The sequence below is a fragment of the Protomyctophum bolini genome (assembly GCF_963924005.1).
Source record: "Protomyctophum bolini genome assembly, chromosome: 18".
In the NCBI taxonomy this organism is placed as follows: domain Eukaryota; kingdom Metazoa; phylum Chordata; class Actinopteri; order Myctophiformes; family Myctophidae; genus Protomyctophum; species Protomyctophum bolini.
Window position 1 is genome coordinate 15,321,920 of NC_137879.1, and position 19,238 is coordinate 15,341,157.

The 19,238-nt window shown below is 44.4% G+C and overlaps 1 protein-coding gene across 2 annotated transcripts in view; it reads left to right on the top strand.

Moving 5' to 3' along the window:
- Window positions 1–19,238, top strand: part of LOC308333038 (fatty acid synthase-like) — a 51,829-nt gene that overhangs the window by 15,948 nt on the left and 16,643 nt on the right. For both annotated transcript variants that reach the window (XM_080789226.1, XM_080789225.1), the window contains exons 11-30: window positions 266–453; window positions 1,639–1,828; window positions 2,248–2,342; window positions 3,293–3,427; window positions 3,767–3,970; window positions 4,350–4,465; window positions 4,948–5,123; window positions 5,385–5,576; window positions 5,987–6,067; window positions 6,256–6,444; window positions 7,097–7,276; window positions 7,772–7,975; window positions 8,470–8,786; window positions 10,180–10,584; window positions 12,438–12,602; window positions 12,792–12,907; window positions 12,999–13,153; window positions 13,424–13,627; window positions 13,794–13,944; window positions 18,519–18,697. In XM_080789226.1, coding sequence (XP_080645352.1) covers window positions 266–453; window positions 1,639–1,828; window positions 2,248–2,342; window positions 3,293–3,427; window positions 3,767–3,970; window positions 4,350–4,465; window positions 4,948–5,123; window positions 5,385–5,576; window positions 5,987–6,067; window positions 6,256–6,444; window positions 7,097–7,276; window positions 7,772–7,975; window positions 8,470–8,786; window positions 10,180–10,584; window positions 12,438–12,602; window positions 12,792–12,907; window positions 12,999–13,153; window positions 13,424–13,627; window positions 13,794–13,944; window positions 18,519–18,697 — 3,642 coding nt within the window. The remainder of the gene's footprint in view (window positions 1–265; window positions 454–1,638; window positions 1,829–2,247; window positions 2,343–3,292; window positions 3,428–3,766; window positions 3,971–4,349; window positions 4,466–4,947; window positions 5,124–5,384; window positions 5,577–5,986; window positions 6,068–6,255; window positions 6,445–7,096; window positions 7,277–7,771; window positions 7,976–8,469; window positions 8,787–10,179; window positions 10,585–12,437; window positions 12,603–12,791; window positions 12,908–12,998; window positions 13,154–13,423; window positions 13,628–13,793; window positions 13,945–18,518; window positions 18,698–19,238) is intronic.

Below are 19,238 nucleotides of genomic sequence, written 5' to 3' on the forward strand. Positions count from 1 at the left end.
AAGAATGGCAGTGTATAAAGTTTAAAAATAAATAGCAGATCTACAAGCTCATAGAGCGCCACCGAGTGGCGCGCTACGAGTTTGTAGGTCTGCTATTTTTGAAAAATCAAAGAATGACTGACATAGAAACATAGCTTCTTCAGAAAACTGTCAGAATGTAGAAGACATTTTTAGAATCTGATCTCGGGTCAGTGTAGTTCTCTAGCTAGAATATCCTTCGGTCCAACAGCATATTGAAGTGAATGTGTGTCTGACGTCCACCCAGGTATGGGCACCCAGTGGGCGGGCATGGGCCGCAGCATGATGCAACTGCCAGAGTTCAGAGAGTCGATCCTGCGCTCCGACGTGGCTCTGAAGGACACGGGACTGTGCATCTCCACACTGCTCATGGAGGCTGACGAGAACACCTTTGAAGACACAGTCCATGCCTTTGTTGCTCTCGCTGCCATACAGGTATGGCCGAGCCACCATCTTGATATTGTGGGAACCTGGCTGGGGCAGAATAAGTCTTTTGAAATTAAACATTCCATTGAAATGCTTCTTTTGTGAAGGACATTTTTCTCATTTTTACTCATAGTAATATAAAGTAATCACTGGTGAAATGAGACATCTTCCACAGTTTTCATTTTGTCTAAGACAGGGGTTCTCAACGTTTTTGGCTGGGGACCCCCGGAAATGCTTTGGCAATGTCTCTGGACCCCCGCCCCCTCCCGACCCCCAATATAAATTGACTGCTACAATAACCTTAATAATAGAGACGATACACCATAAATAAATACTGAAACCAGATATACATTAGGGAAGGTGTATGCATGTACTATGTAAACTATGTAAATACTATGGGCTGTATTTTGCGTGTCTTAAGTACCAGGTCTTATTCCCTAACTTGAGTAAACTAAAGACCTGGAGGCGTGATCAACGCCATTTGGCTATTCTGAGTGGCCAAAGAGCATTGATCACGCCTCCAGGTCTTTAGTTTACTCAAGTTAGGTAATAAGACCTGGTACTTAAGACACGCAAAATACAGCCCGATGAATCTAGAAACAGAGGGTGTAGGGATAAGTGAAAAGTGGTTCCCTGCCACACTGTGTGGTCTCCATCAGAGCCCGCTCTGGATGTGTCCTAGCTCTGGTCCATATAGCGTTAAGGACATCTCCTTAACGCTACGGTACTTTCAACTTCCTGCGCACGCATGAAATGCAGCACAGGCTGTCAGCCGTCGACTGCTGCAAAAAGAAAAAGAAAACGCTACTCGCCAATACAAAGATGGTTTTTGTGGAGTCGAAAGGCCTACTTTCCCTAGTGGTCCCACACCACACATATAAAATGCACCTTTTGGCCATTTTCTGGCCAAAAAGTGCGTCGTCGGGGGCTCAGAGTCTGTCCACTAAGGGAAAGTAGGCTTTTGACACGACAAAACCGTCTTTGTATTGGTGAGTAGCGAAATCGTAATTTTTTGGTTTTGCAGCAGTCGACGGCTGTGCTGCATTTCATGCGTGCGCAGGAAGTCGAGAATAACATATCGTTAAGGAGAAGTCCTTAACACCAGAGTAGGCGTGTCCCACCGGACACAGATGAATGTATAAAGTAACACAAATCAGCAAAGGTATACTGAACTTGTCTCTCTGTCTTTCGCAGATAGCCCAGATTGACCTGTTGACCAAACTGGGCCTGGAGCCTGATGGCATCGTGGGTCACTCTGTAGGGGAGCTGGCCTGTGGCTACGCTGACGGCTCCCTGAGCCACAGTGAGGCCGTTCTGGCTGCGTACTGGAGAGGCCGCTGCATCAAGGAGGCCAACCTGCCTCCTGGAGGAATGGCTGCAGTCGGTAAGGATGGAGTGAGGAGGAGCGATAAACTGCGTGTGTGTGTGTGTGTGTGTGTGTGTGTGTGTGTGTGTGTGTGTGTGACAGTAATGAACGCACTGTAGTCGCAAGCATAACACAGGGTGGTTGAACTGTTCCTCATTTTGCTGGGGACCACTTGGAACCCCCATAAGGACCCACCGTGCTGTGTTGTTGTTCAAAGTGTCTGTATTCATATTTTCCAAGTCACATATATGGGTCAATAAATCGATGTGCCAAGTGTATGTTACCCCTCCCTCCCCCCCCCCCAAAGTTCCCGCTCCGAAAGAGCCACAACAATAAACATTAACAATAAAAAGATATAAACAAGTCAAAGAAGTTAAGTATGCACAGTAGAATATGCTCATGGAGGTGTGTTGTAATCATTTGTCTGTGTGTCTCAGGGCTCACATGGGAGGAGTGTAAGGCTCAGTGTCCTCAGGGAGTGGTCCCAGCCTGTCACAATGCAGAGGACACGGTCACCATCTCTGGTCCTCAGGTAAACAGACACTTAAAAACCACTTAATTTGGTTGACCGGAGTCCCTCAGGGCTCCATACTAGTGCACCTTTCTCTTATCGCTCTACAGTCCACACTAAATATCTTCGCTGAGAATAGGCGATCTAGAGGCATTATGTAAGACATTTGGGGCGGAGTAAGATGAATGATCATAGAACTGAATGTACAGATGCTACTGTATGTGCTGAACCCAGTTATTATGTTGGAAGTAATGTACACGCATAATGCTATCCAGATGTGGTCAGAACACATAGTGAAGCTGTGGTAGGTTACAAGAGTGTCTTTGTCTTGTTGTTAAGAGGGGGGGGGGGGAACACTCCAATGAAATTCACATATTTATTCATTCTTTGTTCAGTGCATCATGCATGTGTGCACATTGTATAATCTTGAGTTTGTGATAACTACCTGGAAATATGTGTCACCTGCTTCATATTTTGGCACACAGATCATAATAATAAAAAGATCCTGATTAACAGGTTTTAAACAGGACCTCATGGATTAAAGTTTGGATTCCATAGAAGCGAGCATGTCTTCTATGGAAGACACATTAAGAGCTTGCAGTTAGGCTATTTGCATTTATTTTTAAGTTTATGGCGTTTGAATTGGTCAAACTAGCAGTTCCAGAAGCATCTTCCATAAAATTGTCTTGGATAGGTCATATAAAAGCAAAGGTTAAAGCCTCAATCAAGCCTCAAAAACATCCAAATGTTACATATTGTGGTAGTTGTAATAGTTTAGGACAGTGCTGGTGTGGGGGGCTCCTTTCACACTGTTTCACAAATCACACAGACGCACACTGGGACTTGGCTATTTAAAAAAAGATTCGTTTTGGTTTGCTTTAATTCATGGGACCTGACTCTAAGACTATATAGACCCCACATGTTGAACCACCTTGATGACATGAACTGTGTTGTCTGTCTGCCTCTTGCAGGAGGCTGTGAGTAAGTTTGTGGCAGAGCTGAAGGAGACCGGCGTATTTGCCAAGGAGGTGCGTAGTGCTGGCGTCGCCTTCCACTCGTACTACATGGCCGCCATCGCTCCAAACCTGCTCGCGGCACTTAAAAAGGTAACTGCCAACTACTGACCTACCTAGTATGACAGTGACACCTACTGGCAAACATGGGTAATACAACCATATCTTCATTTTGGCACACCCTAAATCAATTATGCAATGCCCATTTCCCCCTGCTAAGCATAATTTATCAAGAATAGATATAGAGAGAATGATGAATTTTAATTTTCTGGGTGGGGAAGGTATAGGCCGGGCAATGAAATGTTTTTAATGTTGAAAATCAAATAAAACATATTTTTTATATATATATAAAGGGGGAAAAAAAGAATAGATTGTTCTGATCCATATATCAGTTCAATGAACATACAGGATTTATTTCCCCTCCTCTGCAAGGTGATCAAAGCGCCCCGGCAGCGCTCCTCGCGGTGGGTCAGCTCCAGCATCCCTGAGGCTGACTGGGCGTCGCCCCTCTCTCTGTACAGCTCTGCTGAATACCACGTCAACAACCTGGTGAGCCCCGTGCTCTTCCAGGAGGCGCTGAACCACGTGCCTGACAACGCCGCCGTGGTGGAGATCGCCCCCCACGGTCTGCTGCAGGTATGACATCAGGGTTGCAACTAAAATGTACAATTAGAATATGAATAGTTGGTTTTAGTTATTATTTCAGTTAACTAAAACGTATTAAAAAACAAAAGTCATTGTGAAAATATCTATGGTTTTAGTCTTTGTCACAAATTTTCAAAAATAGCAGATCTATAAGCTCACAGTGCAATGCAATTTGCTTGTAGATCTGCTTTTTTTCCTGACCTTGTTTAATCTGGCTCCTGACTAAGAAAATCAAATAAACAAATGACATTAAAACTCTTAAAAACTAAACTGAAATGGAAAACAGAAATTCTAAACGAAATAAAAAGGAATGAACGACGCGACACTATAATAACTATCCCACCCCTTCCTTTCTTTTCCGCTGCCATAGGCCATCCTGAAACGCAGCCTGAAGCCCACCTGTGCCATTCTGCCCCTGATGAAGAGAGGCCACGCCAACAACCTGGAGTTCTTCCTCTCACACATTGGCAAGCTCCACATGAGCGGGTCCGTAGCTGCCTCGCATGCGCTGCATCACATCACACGTGCTGTATAGAGCAGGGGTTCTCAACCTGGGGGTCGCGACTATCACTTTGAGTTAACCACATTCAGCCTGCCTTTCCTACTGTATATTGGGCAAGTAATTATTGTCAAAAATGTTCTACAAGTTCACAAAGCATCGTATCGTGACACATTGTTCGCTTGTTGATCAGCTTTCTTCCTGCAACACTCTTGTATGACAAAGTATAAAATAGGACTTAAGTGGATAACAGGAAATAATGATAACATCTAATATAATAATTTAATAAATAAATATAAATGTCCGATCAGTCGGGCCAGAAATGCTTTTACTGGATTAAACTGAAAACCGGAGTTACTTCGTTATACATTTTTATTCTGGGCTGGCCCCCAGACAAGAAGCTCTGCTGTACACCGTGGATCTTCCTCTTTGTCATATTTCTACTCTTCATGGTTTGTTTTCTGTGCAGCATCAGTGTGAATATTAACCGCTTGAGTCCGTCTGTGGAGTACCCGGTGCCATCTGGCACTCCGCTGATCTCCCCCCTGGTGCAGTGGGACCACGCCCAGACCTGGGACGTCCCAAAGGCAGAGGACTTCCCCTGTGGCTCTGGGGGATCTACGTCTGCCACTGTCTACAATATTGGTGAGACTGCAGTAGTGTAGTCCCCAGATACGCTATATACGTAGTATGCCGTGCCGACGTTTTTGAGGAAAAAATAAATACCGTCTGCTAATCATTTCCATTGACCACGAGCGAGTGTGTAGCCTAATATACGCGCACATGTCGCGCAGGGAATAATTATTGTATACCGTCTGCTTGCTCTGGGCACAGAATCACTTACTGTACATGTGAGAAAATGTGCTTAAATTTCATCCAATCCGACTCCCTCCCTCCATGACACAGACATCAACCCAGAGTCCCCAGACTACTACATGTTGGGTCACTGCATCGACGGCCGTGTCCTCTACCCGGCCACCGGCTACCTGGTGCTGGCTTGGAGGACCTTGATGAGGAGCCTGGGCGTTGTCATGGAAACCACCCCCGTGACCTTTGAGGACGTCACCATCCACAGGGCCACCATCCTGCCCAAGACTGGTGAGGACAAACATTCTGAACTGTATATTTTACATGTGATGAACTAGAACGAGTTATTTCTGTTGCTTTAATCCTTCACTAAAATACTTGAAGCTGACTTGACAAGGTGTTTATGGTTTTATTCTCACCAACAAGGTTTTATATTTTATTATGCAAGTCCTGTGTATGGTTTAAAGTGATTAAACTCAGATGAGTAATTACTCATTGAAACAAAAGGAGGAATAATATTTCTCTGATAGACAAGAGTCTACCTGGCACCCCTACTACTAATAATGCGAATGGACGCATGATGAATTCTGTATCATATTATGTTATAAATATATTGTGTCAACATGTGGAGAATACATGATTTGATATTGATTTTCATCGATTTCTTCTTTCTCGTATACATGTATTTATGTCTCTCGCAGGCTCTGTTCAGTTGGAGGTGCGTCTTATGCCTGCCACCAACAAGTTTGAGGTCTCGGAGAATGGCAACTTGGCTGTCAGCGGTAGGTCATATCACAATCTCTATAAGAAAGAATAACTAATTCTGCTACTTTTGTCTACATACTGTAGTCTCACCTCATAACAATCGCAGGGCCTATCAGAGAAGCAGATTTTACGTTTCTCTCGTGCAGTCAACATAAACATCAATCGAGTCCACTACTGTATCACAATCCTCTGGTTTCATTTCCAGGTAAGGTGAGCATTCTGGAGGACGCAGCCTTGGATTCATTCCGCTCTCAGATTGCCAAGTCAACTGTTGGCAAGGAGGACAGCGACCCTAAAATGAAGCTTACAGCCCATGACATCTACAAAGAGCTGCGTCTCCGTGGTTATGACTACGGAAAGACCTTCCAGGGTATCCTCGAGTCTAACAACGCAGGTGTGTGTTTGTGTGTGTGTGTGTGTGTGTGTGTGTGTGTGTGTGTGTGCTTGGCTTCCACAAAATGTAGAAGAAATGTCACTGGTGCGTCCCTTTCACTTTATTCTATTAGCATGAAAATATTCTATCTTAAATTGTTCTCTTAAGTTTCAAATTTTATAGGATACATTTTCCATATCTCCTCGCGCTCTTCCAGTCACTATTAATAGATGTAAATATGTGTGTCTGTTTTCAAACATGTATAATGAGTCTCTGGACAATAATGGTCAACTATTGATTTGACGGAACAAATTCCCCCTCCCGTCGGTCCTCCAGATAACTTCCTATAGTGTTGTTTTTCATTTCACTTCAGCTCCTCACAGTGAAATGATAGGCCTCTGATGCACGTCCAGTGAGCGCTACATTGTTATTCCGTTGGTTCATCCTTCCAAGTCCAAAGAAGACATCATTAATGCCCACTATCAATGACAGGCTGATCAGGACCCTCTCTCTTTCATGATTATTTGATTACATTACAATATCTCTGCTTTATTTTCGATAGAGAGAGGGGGACAAAGAGAGACGGAGACTGAGGCGGAATCTATCGGCATTCAATGATTCCCTGAGACTAATTAACGCTGCTGCTATCCTTGCTTGTGATTGGTTGTCCCAGGTGACAGTGGGAAACTGCAGTGGACAGGCAATTGGGTGACCTTGCTGGACACCATGTTGCAGATGATCGTGGTGGGCCTGTCCGGCCGTAGCCTGCGCCTCCCAACCAGGGTCCGCTCTGTGTGTGTGGACCCTACCCTGCACCGGGAGAAGGTCTTGGACTACTCAGAGGGCAAGCAAGGTCTGTGTTGTCTCTTGTCTCTCACACAATAAATGATAAAGGCACACGTTTTAGTTTTTGATTTATTTTTATTTTTATTCTATTTCAGTTAGATTAAATTAGTTTTTAGAGCGGGTTTGCTAGTTTTAGTTTTAGTGTTTTTATTACCGTAGTTATTTTTTTCATACTTTGGGATATTTGTCAGGTGCCAGATTAAAAAATGTCAGCGTAAGTAGGCCTATTGTGTAATAAAACTCTACTCGAGAAAAACTAATACTAAGGGCATTTTGTCTATAATTTCAGTTTTCTTTATTTCTTTTTTTAAACACACAATTTCGGTTAGTTATCGTTTTTTAATTGTTTTTATTTAGTTTATTATTTTTCTCAATTTTAGTTTTTGTTATTTCGTTTACTATAATAACCTTGACTGGGACTCATTTACCCAGGATTTCCTTGAGTTTAGTATATTGCAAACTGAAACGGTCTCTTGACATTGTATTCCTGTCCGTCCCACAGCTGTGGATGTCCACGTGGACCGTTGTCTTGACAACATAGTGGCCGGTGGCGTCCAGATCTGCGGCCTCCACGCCACCGTGGCACCACGTCGCCAACAGCAACAGAGCCCGCCCACACTGGAGGAGTTTGTGTTTGTTCCCTATGTGGAGGCGGACTGCCTGATGGCCAATGAGAAGCTGGCAGAGCAGCTTAGGTTCTGCAAAGGTACTGTGTTTAAGAGAAAATGCACAATTGGAATGAACATTTGCTTGTTGTTGCAATGCATCTTTGAGTGCCTTTTGTAGGATCTCATATAGTTGTTAGCTATTGCTTAAATCCTTGCATACTGTACATTCGGGCCGGCTATTGACCAGCTTCTTCAACCTGATATGATAATGTAATGTAATGTTATATACAGTTAGCTTAGGCCAACTATGTTAACTATCATCAACCAGCTTAGTTTACTAAATTGTAAAACTAAGTAGTTTACTTAGTTTTACAATGGGGAATGAAGGGGTCGAGCAATGTTATAATTTCTCACTGTATTTTTTCACCATAATAAATACATTGCACTGTAGCTGCTGTGGCTAACTGCTGACTCACAATTTTTTGTTTCAAGGAAAGGAAACAGAAGTTCATATGGGTTGGAACAGTTGTTAATGTCGTTGTCTGTTTGAAAACCCTCTATAACAGCAGTTTGTCCTACGCTGTTCCTGCAGGTTTGATCCACAAGCTGCAGTGTAAGCTGGCCTCCCACGGAGTCAAGCTGTCCATTCCCGGTCTGCAAGGGGTGTCCGATGCCCCGCTGCCCAGCCCGGAGCCCTCCGAGCCCGGCCTGGTGCGGCTGCTGGCGCTGCTGTGCAGCCTGGAGCTGAACGGTAACCTGCGGTCGGAGCTGGAGCAGACGGTGCAGAAGGAGAGGGGGTGCCTTCTCCAGGACCCCCTGCTGAGAGGCCTGCTGGACGCCTCCGCCTTCAGACACTGTCTGGACATCGCCATGGAGAACTGCACACCTGGCAAGATTAAAGTCTTGGAGGTAAGAGTGTGTAACGTACTGTGTCATTTTACGACAGTTGGGTTGGGCTACACCACTGTTTGCCAAACAGTGGGTCGGTGGACCAATTTGTATGGGTGACGACTCGTGTGTGTGTGTGTGTGTGTGTATATGTGTATATATATATATATATATATATTATATAATATACACACACGTAACATGGGGCAAAGCGACACGTTGTGAGCTTGTATATCTGCTATTTTCACTATTGTGTGTACCGTCTCTCTTTTGGGTCTCGACCTAAAAACTTTGGGAAGCTCTGGGCTAAACAATGCAATTAATTGAAATGTGTGTGTGATGTTATTTGCAAAAGGTACATTTATATAGCGCCCCCCCCCCCCCCCCCATTACAGCATTACAACAAAGCATTTGATTACACCGGCATCAAACCTGCCTACCATCTCCTTTTTAAGGTAGCTAAAGGCCTTCAGTTTGCACCTGTGACCAAATCACTACTGTGATGGTATTTGCGTTGGCTCCCTCATTTTCTATTACTTAATTAGTGAGTGATTCTAATTATATTTTGGTTGGTATATTGTTTACTTGTAGACAGATGCTAAAGTATGTTAGAAAGATAACGTACTACTACTACTTTCGATCCTGGTTACTTTGTGCTTTTTCTTTGAACTTGAATTCCTCACCCACTTACCCTGTTGTGTTCAGACCTTGTCACTCTGGATGAGATTGTCTGCTAAAAGCCTAGACTAGGTGTCGGCAAGTGAGTGTGGCCTCAGCCCCATTATTTTCTAAGCCAGTACAATTTTACTTTAGATGGAACAGGAAGGAACACAAGCTCTTTCAACGTCCAAGGTCTCTTCTTTGAAAGAAAGAACAAATGAACAAAATAGAGATGAAACGGTGGAAAAACAAAAACATCTAACACAAGAGAAAAGTCTGAAGAAAGTGTAAATGGAACGTTTGAATAAGAATGGGATTGTCTGTGCCTGTCTCTCAACATAGATACGAGTATAATCAGCATTCTTCAGGTGGGGTTAGATTCTCTGTTTTGTCATTATATGTTGGTCTGTCAGTCAGATTTATTTTCTCTCCTTTGAATTTGCCTATGGGGCACAACCCGCTTCCACTTGTAGAGACCGGATGTCACCGGCTCACTCTCGTTTAGCGCTCCACTTCCGCTGGTCTCTTGAGAAATTAGATATTGTGTATTATATTATTTACACAATAATTTGGCAGGCTCGATATTATTGCGCCTGTTGCCAACCACTGGCCTAGACTTTAATTTAAAACGAATTAATCTTTCAAAGTACTGCTGTGATTTTTCTTTTGTAAATGGGCCATCACAGAATAAAATAGATTTTTACAGTTTTACCTTATTTGAAAATGTTAATGTATCCTTTTACTTCACTCTCAGGCTCTTTCCGGCGACGGACAGCTCTTCTCCCATGCCGTGCCCTTCCTCAACATTCAGCCCATGATGCGTGTGGACTACACGGCCACGGACACCGCCCCAGACCTGCTGTCCCCGCTCCAGGCCAGCCTGGATGGGCTTGGCGTCACGGCGGCCCAGTGGGACCCTGTGACGGGCCCCGCTCCCAGTGGACTGGGCGGAGCAGACCTGGTGGTGTGTAACCACGCCTGGGGCACTCTGGGGCCAGAGCAGGCCGGGGAGCTGGTGGCCAACCTGGCCTCTGGAGCCAAGGAAGGGGGATTTGTCCTCCTCCACACCCTGCTGAAGGGAGAGACACTGGGAGAGACAGTGGCCTTCCTCTCCACCCCCTCACAGAGCACCAGCAACCAGCAAGGACTGCTCACGCAGGTTAGTAGTAGTGTTATTTCTCATGGGGATGGGGGGGGGGGGGGGGGGGCTTTCCACAAAGCCAGGAAAAACACAATACAGGCTGTGTCAGTTAGAAAACCTCATTCTCCAGACAGGTACAGTACTGTACGTGCACCACTGTCGTGGTTCAATTCCCGTCGGTCTGGTGCGGTCCACGTAATTGTAATTTTAGGTGTTTCACTTTTTTTTGTTAAAGGTATATATCAATCAATCAAATTAAATCCACTTTATTTATAAAGCAAATTTAAGACGACAGGAGTGAACACTCAGTAACAAAATATATATACTATTGATACTATTGTTGAAGGGCATAGAAATATTTTTGTACACACTTTTTGTGGCTTGGCCAGGGATTAAATCCCGTCCTGAGTCCAGTCTCAAGGCAGACACTCTAACCACAAGGCCACTGAGCTTCATTTATTATTACTACTATTTATTATTAGGTTATTATACATGTATATTTCCATATAGTAATGTTAATATTCAAATATAGTGTCCATCAACAAAAACAAAGTGCCTTGACAAACAAAATAGTAGTCATACTGGGGTTTTTCAGCAAGTTGGCTGAAAACTGGCCTTGCTATTACTCACATTAGCCTGAAAGAGCCCTATGCTTTTATGGGCATAGAAGAACGGAACAAACTAGCGCTGGAAACCCTGACTCCGACTTCCTATTGGCTCACCAACCTATGAGCCCGCCTCCTCTCCCCTCCCCTCCCCAGTAGAACTGAGCGGAGGACACTGACATGACATCACTAAAGTTGGAGCAATGTTATTGGTTTAACGAAATACAAGGGTCACTCCCACTGCTATGTCACTTTCCCTGCTTGGCTCGCCCAGGCTTTTTCCCCCCTTCAAAACACCAGCTGTTTCCAAAGCTACTTGCACATTAGCCTCAGAAACCCAGACATTTTTATTTACTTGCACATTAGACATTGTGTGAACCACTGGAGGTCGCCGTTTCCCCACTCTGTTTTAGTTCCTTTGCATTCAGATACATTATCTCCTCAGTCATGAGTTTTGCCAAACCATCCGCAGCAGCTGTGTTTGGCCGCTGAGTTTCAGACATGTTTGACATGGTGAGTTGCAGTACTTCAGCAGCGAGGCTGCTCGCAGTGACATTGCACGTTGGCTTGTGCGCTGTTTGGGTAGCTTCTATACGTTAAGTGTTCATAGGATTTTTTTGTGTTATCCCTTTAGCCTTAATGTCTTACTGTACCTCGTGCTGTTTACATTTCTGACTAAAGTGTTCAATTGATCAATCCCTAGGGCCAATACGACAGCTAACCGGTCAGCACAAGCTTTATTACCCTGTCTATCCATTCCTTGAATCAGTCCAGAGCAAATAAAGGCTGGGCATGGGATGGCAATTTGAACACCTAGAAAGGCAGAAATGCTTTTCCGTTTTCACTTAAATCAGTAAAGCTGGATTTATATATTGCTGTGGGCAGGGACTCGCACGGACAAGCTCACACCGACACATCACACGCACAACACGGCATATACATGAGTGGCTCTCCTGGCCTCACTAGCAACACGTGGGAAGGTGAAATGCTGCATTCACATGGGATCAGGCAAGCGGTAGGCAACTAGGCATCAAACGGCACCACATGCTGGACGGCACAGAATGGTAAAAAGATAAAATATTGTAACAATGACGCTGTCTGCCGTTACTGTCGCTGGTTCTGGTTGCCGGGCTGCCGTGCCGTCCTGTTCTGTTTAACGTCCTGCTCCCGTCCACTAAAATGACTTCCGGTCTGCCTGATCCCATGTCAATGCAGCATAAGTGAGAGGTATATTTATTATCGTCATCTCCTTCTCCTCTCCGCCAGGCTGAGTGGGAGAAGGTGTTCTCAGAGGCCTCTCTCACCCTGGCTGCTGTCAAGAAGTCCTTCTATGGCTCTGCTCTCTTCCTCTGTCGCCGCAAGTTACCCAGCAAGCAGCCCATCTTCATGCCTGTGGACGGCACAGACTACCAGTGGGTGGAAACTCTCAAGGTGAGCTCCTCAGTGTCTCTGTAAAATGTAAAGTGATTACACGTTTGATTATATTTCTTGTATAACAACACCCGATTACGTTCTAGTTTAGGTTAACTACTGTAGGTTCCATTCGATCATGGCCTTTGTCTGTATCCATAACACTGACTATAATCGTGTGTGTACTGTATATGTGTGTTTCTTGTCCAGACAACACTGGCTGAATCCTCAGACTCCCCTGTTTGGCTGACTGCCTCTCAGAGCCACTGTGGAGTTGTAGGAATGGTCAACTGTCTACGGCAAGAATCTGGGGGCAACCGCATACGGTAGGTTGCACATGTATACTGTATACAATAGGTATGTGTGGCACATCTGTCACCAAATTTACTAACCGCTTCTCATCGATGTTTTCACCAGCTGTGCGTTTGTGTCCAACCTCGACGAATCATCAGCCGTGCCAACCCTGAAATCTACCCATAATTCCATGCAGTCCGTGCTGGAGGGGGATCTGGTCATGAACGTGTTCCGAGACGGGCACTGGGGCGTTTTCAGACACCAGCTCATCACTCAGGGTACCAAACTCCTCACACAATTTCATACACACTTCATACATAGATCAAAATGCACACTATCGAGCAGGGAATGTCATGAACCATTGAACCTATATGAACTATATCCTTCATTAACTGCCCGGTGTCCTCCAGGGGTCTATACTCGGTCCCCTCCGTTTCCCCCTCTACACCAGATCTCTTCACCTGTTTTCACTGAATGTTTGCCTATCCTCGGAAAAGGGAAACAAGGGGGTTTTGAGGTCACATTATTATGTGTTTTTGTCGCGGCAGATCTCAACGTGGAGTTGACGGAGCAGGCCTACGTCAACGTGTTGACCCGTGGGGACCTGTCGTCACTGCGCTGGATCGCCTCGCCTCTCCGCCATTTTGTGGCGACCGACCCCAACGTGCAGCTGTGTAGCGTCTACTACAGCTCCCTCAACTTCAGAGACATCATGCTGGCCACCGGCAAACTGCCACCAGACGCCATTCCAGGTGCAGTGCAGTTCACATTTATAGCCTAAATTGGAAATAACTGAGGTAAAATTGTTATTTTTCTTATATTCTCTCGTTCCCTTTTATCTGTCACACACACACACACACACACACACACACACACGTGCGTACTCTTAACCTTGCTCCTCCATCTCTCACATGGTAGGAGACCTTGCTCTGCAGCAGTGCATGCTGGGCATGGAGTTCTCCGGACGTGACCCTAGCGGTCGGCGTGTGATGGGCCTGCTGCCGGCTAAAGGCCTGGCCACCTGCGTAGACGCTGACAAGCGCTTCCTGTGGGATGTACCCTCCAGCTGGTTAGTAAACTGTGTGTGTGTGTGTGTGTGTGCGACGGAGAGTGCACACTTGAATGTATCAGTATGCTGCTAGCGTATGACCGCATGTAGTTTTTAATTATTTATAGTGAAACATCATAAAGGGGTCTCTTTACACTTCACAACAACTTAACAAGTCGTACAGCAAAACACAGTAGCAAAGAATACACCGTAAAATGATAATCACCATGCGCATGCAGTGCACAGCTGAAAAATGCACAGATCAGCAAAAACAAGAAAGATTACCACACCGTGTTTAATACCACTGGGTATGAAGAGGTGGACATACAATCAATAAAACTGCAGGCCTCTTTTTCTTTTTTTTTCTTTTTAAAAATATCCAACAGAACATTCCAGAGACAGGGCGTTCAATCCAATCCAATCCACTTTATTTATATAGCATGTATCAAAACTCAGAGTTTACAAAGTGCTGTACAGGAGAAAAATAAAAACAAATGCACTAAGCTACCACACAGAATAACAACTGCGAGAAAACAAAGTACAAACAGTGAAAACAGCTGAGACACAATACAGAAAAACAACAGAAAAGCAAACGGCATCACAGTGAGACAAAACATTTACAAGGACCGAAGGAACTCAAGCGGGGTTAAAAGCCAAGGTATAGTCCCTCCCCCTTTCAGAAAAACGAGTGGCCCAGGAAATGAAACCCCAATGAATTCTCCCATCGGCACTTCTAATATAATTTATTTAAAGACGGTTACGCCGCGGACAAAGCCAACTCGGATCGTGACAAATCATGACAATGAACACAATGTTTTGGGCCGATCAAATAATTTATAAGACGAAAAACAAAACAAATAGTGTTGTCTCCTGACTTTCTTTTCTTCTTTCTAATGATTTGATCGGCCCAAAACATTGTGTTCATTGTCATGATTTGTCACGATCCGAGTTGGCTTTGTCCGCGGCGTAACCGTCTTTAAATAAATTATATTAGAAGTGCCGATGGGAGAATGCATTGCGTTTTCATTTCCTGGGCCACTTGTTTTTCTGAAAGGGGGAGGGACTGCGGCGCTCTATATAATACTTTGAGACTGTGAGGTCCAGGGATGTACTGTTGTGTTTGCCCTGGGCTGTATTACTGTACTGTATTAGACTGGACATGTAAGATGGAGCAAGTCCATTTAAGGCTTTATTTTATAGCTCAGGAGCAGCACCTTGAAGTCAGCTCTGGCTTGTCCGTTTTTCCTCTCGGAATATTCCCCAGTGAGGGGATAACTTTGTAATATGCTATTGGCTGTTTGTATTCTTTTTGGAAAAATATAAAAAGATACTCCTGTGGAAAGGCTATATTATATTACTTATATTGACCCTATAAACAATTTAGTATTATTTAGTATATGTAAGGTTTTGCCCCCTCAAATGGTACCTCGTCAGATAATCCCCACATATCCTACAACAACTTTTCATCTAATTTAACATTTGTGGAGTTGGTCACCTGACCAAAAGCGGTTGACAGAAACTGGTCGACATGTTCTGTTGCCCCAACAGCGGCACAAACAAGGCCTTTTAACCAGGCTACTTGCACACACTACAACTCGCTTACAATTCGCAAACCTGGCAACACTTCTCTGTGTTCTCATAGGCCCACCAGGCCCGCCCCCACACTCCTTTTCAGTCTCACAATCGGCCATCTTGCTTTTTACTTCGATGCGCGAGTGGACATTTAATGCAAATACTTATAGCTCCAGCAAGCAAACACAAACACCTCAACTCCATCTCATTGTGAATAAGAATTCCGAGGGGAAAAATAATTTTTGGAACGCCACTTTCACCCAGTATGAAGCTAAATGTGGAAGCCGTGTGTGTCACACCAACACTGGTGACCCAGAGAATCCTGTGCCGATTCTCAGGCATCTGGCCTGAGGCACTGCCTGCGAGTTGGCTCTGCGTGCGCTTTTTCCAACTCTCAATGATTTATCCAGCTCACACGTCAATCACAGTCAGCAGCTCTCAGCCTGCACACACACGCACGTCTGTCTTGCGCACACGCGCACACACACACACATACACACACACACACACACACACACACACACACACAGGAATGGCTATACGGCGGCGAGACAGCGCAGCACGTTATAATTTTCAGTTTCATTAAATAACTGTCTTTCTCAGCGTGCGCACGTGCGCACACAACATTATTCAAGTGAAATGCGTAACGCCAATATTGGCCTCATATAGGCTACCAATACACGACGAAATAACTGACAGGAGTGACAACGCTTTCTGACAGAGAGAGAGAGAGAGAGAGAGAGAAAGACAGAAAGACGTGTTAGAGTAACGCGCGCGAGCGAGAGAGAGAGAACGTCAGAGAGAGAGAGAGAGAGAGAGAGAGAGAGAGAGAGAGGGAGGGGGGGGGGGGCAACAAGCTAACAGCATACGTTCGTTCTATGATCCATAAAACGACAGATCTGCCGTTTAAGGGCAGATCTGCGGCCGCGCAATGCTGTGTGTTTTCGTCTTTTTTCCTTTTTCCCTCCTGCTTCCACATGACTGCAGCCTCTGATAGCTACTGTGCTAAAGATGCTAAAGCAACACAAAAAACATCCACACGCAAAACAAACCAGGGACCAGGGTTGCCACATATCGTGGATGTGAGAGTGAAACAAGCAACCAGGTCTATAAAAATGTTAATAGGCCAGTTCAAAGTAGGTAAATCAAAAATGGTCCGGAAATTAGTCTTAAAATAATCAATTATAGTGTTGACTGTCAAACTTTGTTGTCTAATGTTGTTTCAGAGCAGTGGAACTCAAACATTTCCATGTCAAGGACTACCAATAGATAAACAAGTCCAAAGTAGCTTATAATGATCAGACTTGGCAACACTGTCTCTAGGTTGAACGTTCCTTTACAAGCTCACACATATGAAATATGTTTTTTTGAATCTTCAAACTGAGACATATTTTATGATAATACTGTTAGCACAGTCATCATACTCCAAGAGCATACAAATGGAACCAAATGGACCCTGATTTTCCCAGAGAGCAAATGGTATCAAATGGGGGTCTGTGGCCTAATGCATTTCAAACTGGGGCTTCTTGGTATTATATTCTCTGCATATCTTATCAACTTGGGGTGAATATTTCACCACAATACTTTACTGAATATTTCACAAGAATATAACACAAGAGTCAAATGTACGGTCAAATGTAATCACAATATAGGCTACAGATGTAAATATTTATGACAGTAAAATGTCGAAAAATAGTGCTATCCCCCCCCCCCCCCCCCCCCCCCACACACACACACACGACAGGCAAGGCTGTTGTTTGCATCGTTAGCAGGCAGCAGCTACCTTGGCACTGCTCTCTGTGACTGCAGTTGTTTCACCATGTTTGCGTATTTATGAGAAATAAAAAACACTTTCTGTTATTATAATAATTTATAACCCATCCGTTACTACATGTGCAGGGCACACTACTGAGTTTAAAAACACAGCTGAAACATGAAGTGGAGTCTGTCAACTCTGTCAACGCAATTTCCTTCTTCCCATATTGCGCTGCAACGACACTAGGATTGAGCCCCCCGAAGGGGGGCGAAATTCTAGTAAATTATATTTGTACTTAGGCTGTCTGCTGTCATGAAAGTTTATAGTTAGAGAAATTCAAAATCCAGCCGTCTGCTGTCCAGCCTCTCCCACCCCTCACTGGAGAAAATTCTGGGAGGAAAACAGAAACGGGGTGAATCTTCTTGTTACCGTCTCGGCAGCCAGTGTAGTGCTTTGTGTGCTGGTGTGAAATGTCCTTTTCCTAGTTAGTACTTGATGTTGATGGTAAACCGAAGAAGAGAGAACAATAGTCTAGCTTGAAAGCATTGACCAAGGTGTCCGCATGTTATTGTTGGGTGAATTGTAGCTACCGGTAGGTTGAAAATGTAGATGCTGTTAGTTTACAATCACCAGGGTAAATGCTCAAGTAAAAATAATGCAAAAACACTATTGCATGATGCAAAGCAAGGATAGCAGATCAAACGTACCATCTGTCTAAATAACACTTACATTGGCCTCTATGGACAAGCAAATGGCTTACATCTTTCTATACCAACATACTGTACGTATATCTGCACGTTGAAATTGCTCTGCACCATCAGGCTCCCATGGCCGATGAACACCTTTTTGGGGGCCTAAAAATACACTTTCACACAAGATATCTCAAAATATAATGGGCAGATTGCCATGTAACTTATATTGTTGTATCTATGTGTACGTTTGCCATAGTCTGAAGACCCACCTCTTCAGACTCCATCTTAGCCCGTGGCACTTGCACTAGCCTCGGCGACCTCACAGGCGTATGCAAAGGCTAAACTTAGATAGCATTTGATGTAGACATTGCACTCTAATGTATACTCATAGCTTTACTGTACAGATGTTCTACTGTTAGATGCTAGGTTATTAGCTTCCGTATGATTCTTGATGACTATTTTTGTATGTATTTGATGTATTACCATGTGTTGTTGCTTGCTTACTGTAAATCACTCTGGATTAAGAGTGTCTGCTAAATGCCTAAATTGTAAATGGTGTCCGTTTCCCCATGCAGGACTCTGGAACAGGCTGCATCAGTGCCAGTGGTCTACGCTACAGCCTACTACTCTCTGGTAGTGCGCGGCAGGCTCCGCCCAGGAGAGAGTGTGCTCATCCACTCAGGGTCAGGGGGCGTCGGCCAGGCAGCCATCGCTATCGCACTCAGCAAAAAGTGCAAGGTCTTCACGACAGTAGGTTAGTAGTACACTACGTTACACCTGCACTGGACACACTGTCCTGTTTTCAAATAAATTACTTCCATGCCAGCCAAGCCATGAACTAAAAGTAGTCAGTCAGACTGTATGTAATCGTCGAGACGAATTGTTTTTGGGGTACAAGAAACAAAATGCAATTGAGGTCCTCACAGTGCTGTGATAGGATACAAGCTTGCAAATGCGTTGTGTGCTTGTAGATCTGCTATTTTTCCTCGTCTGGGTCCCGGAACTCGAACTAAAAAGTTTGCGAACCACTGCTATTAGAGGTGCTCCAATCATCATCAGCCGTTGCCTTGATTGGTGATTGGCAATTTACCCGACTTGGAGAAACCGATCTTTTATACCATTTAAGTGGTATAAAAGTCAATCGTTTATATAGTATACTATCGTTTCTGCATCTTTGTGACAGGCCTAAACATTCTCCCCTTCCTCCCCACTCATAATCATTTTCGAAATATTCACATTTTCCAATTACGCACAAGATCGGTATCAGTCGATTGTGAGAAAAAAAATCTGGGATC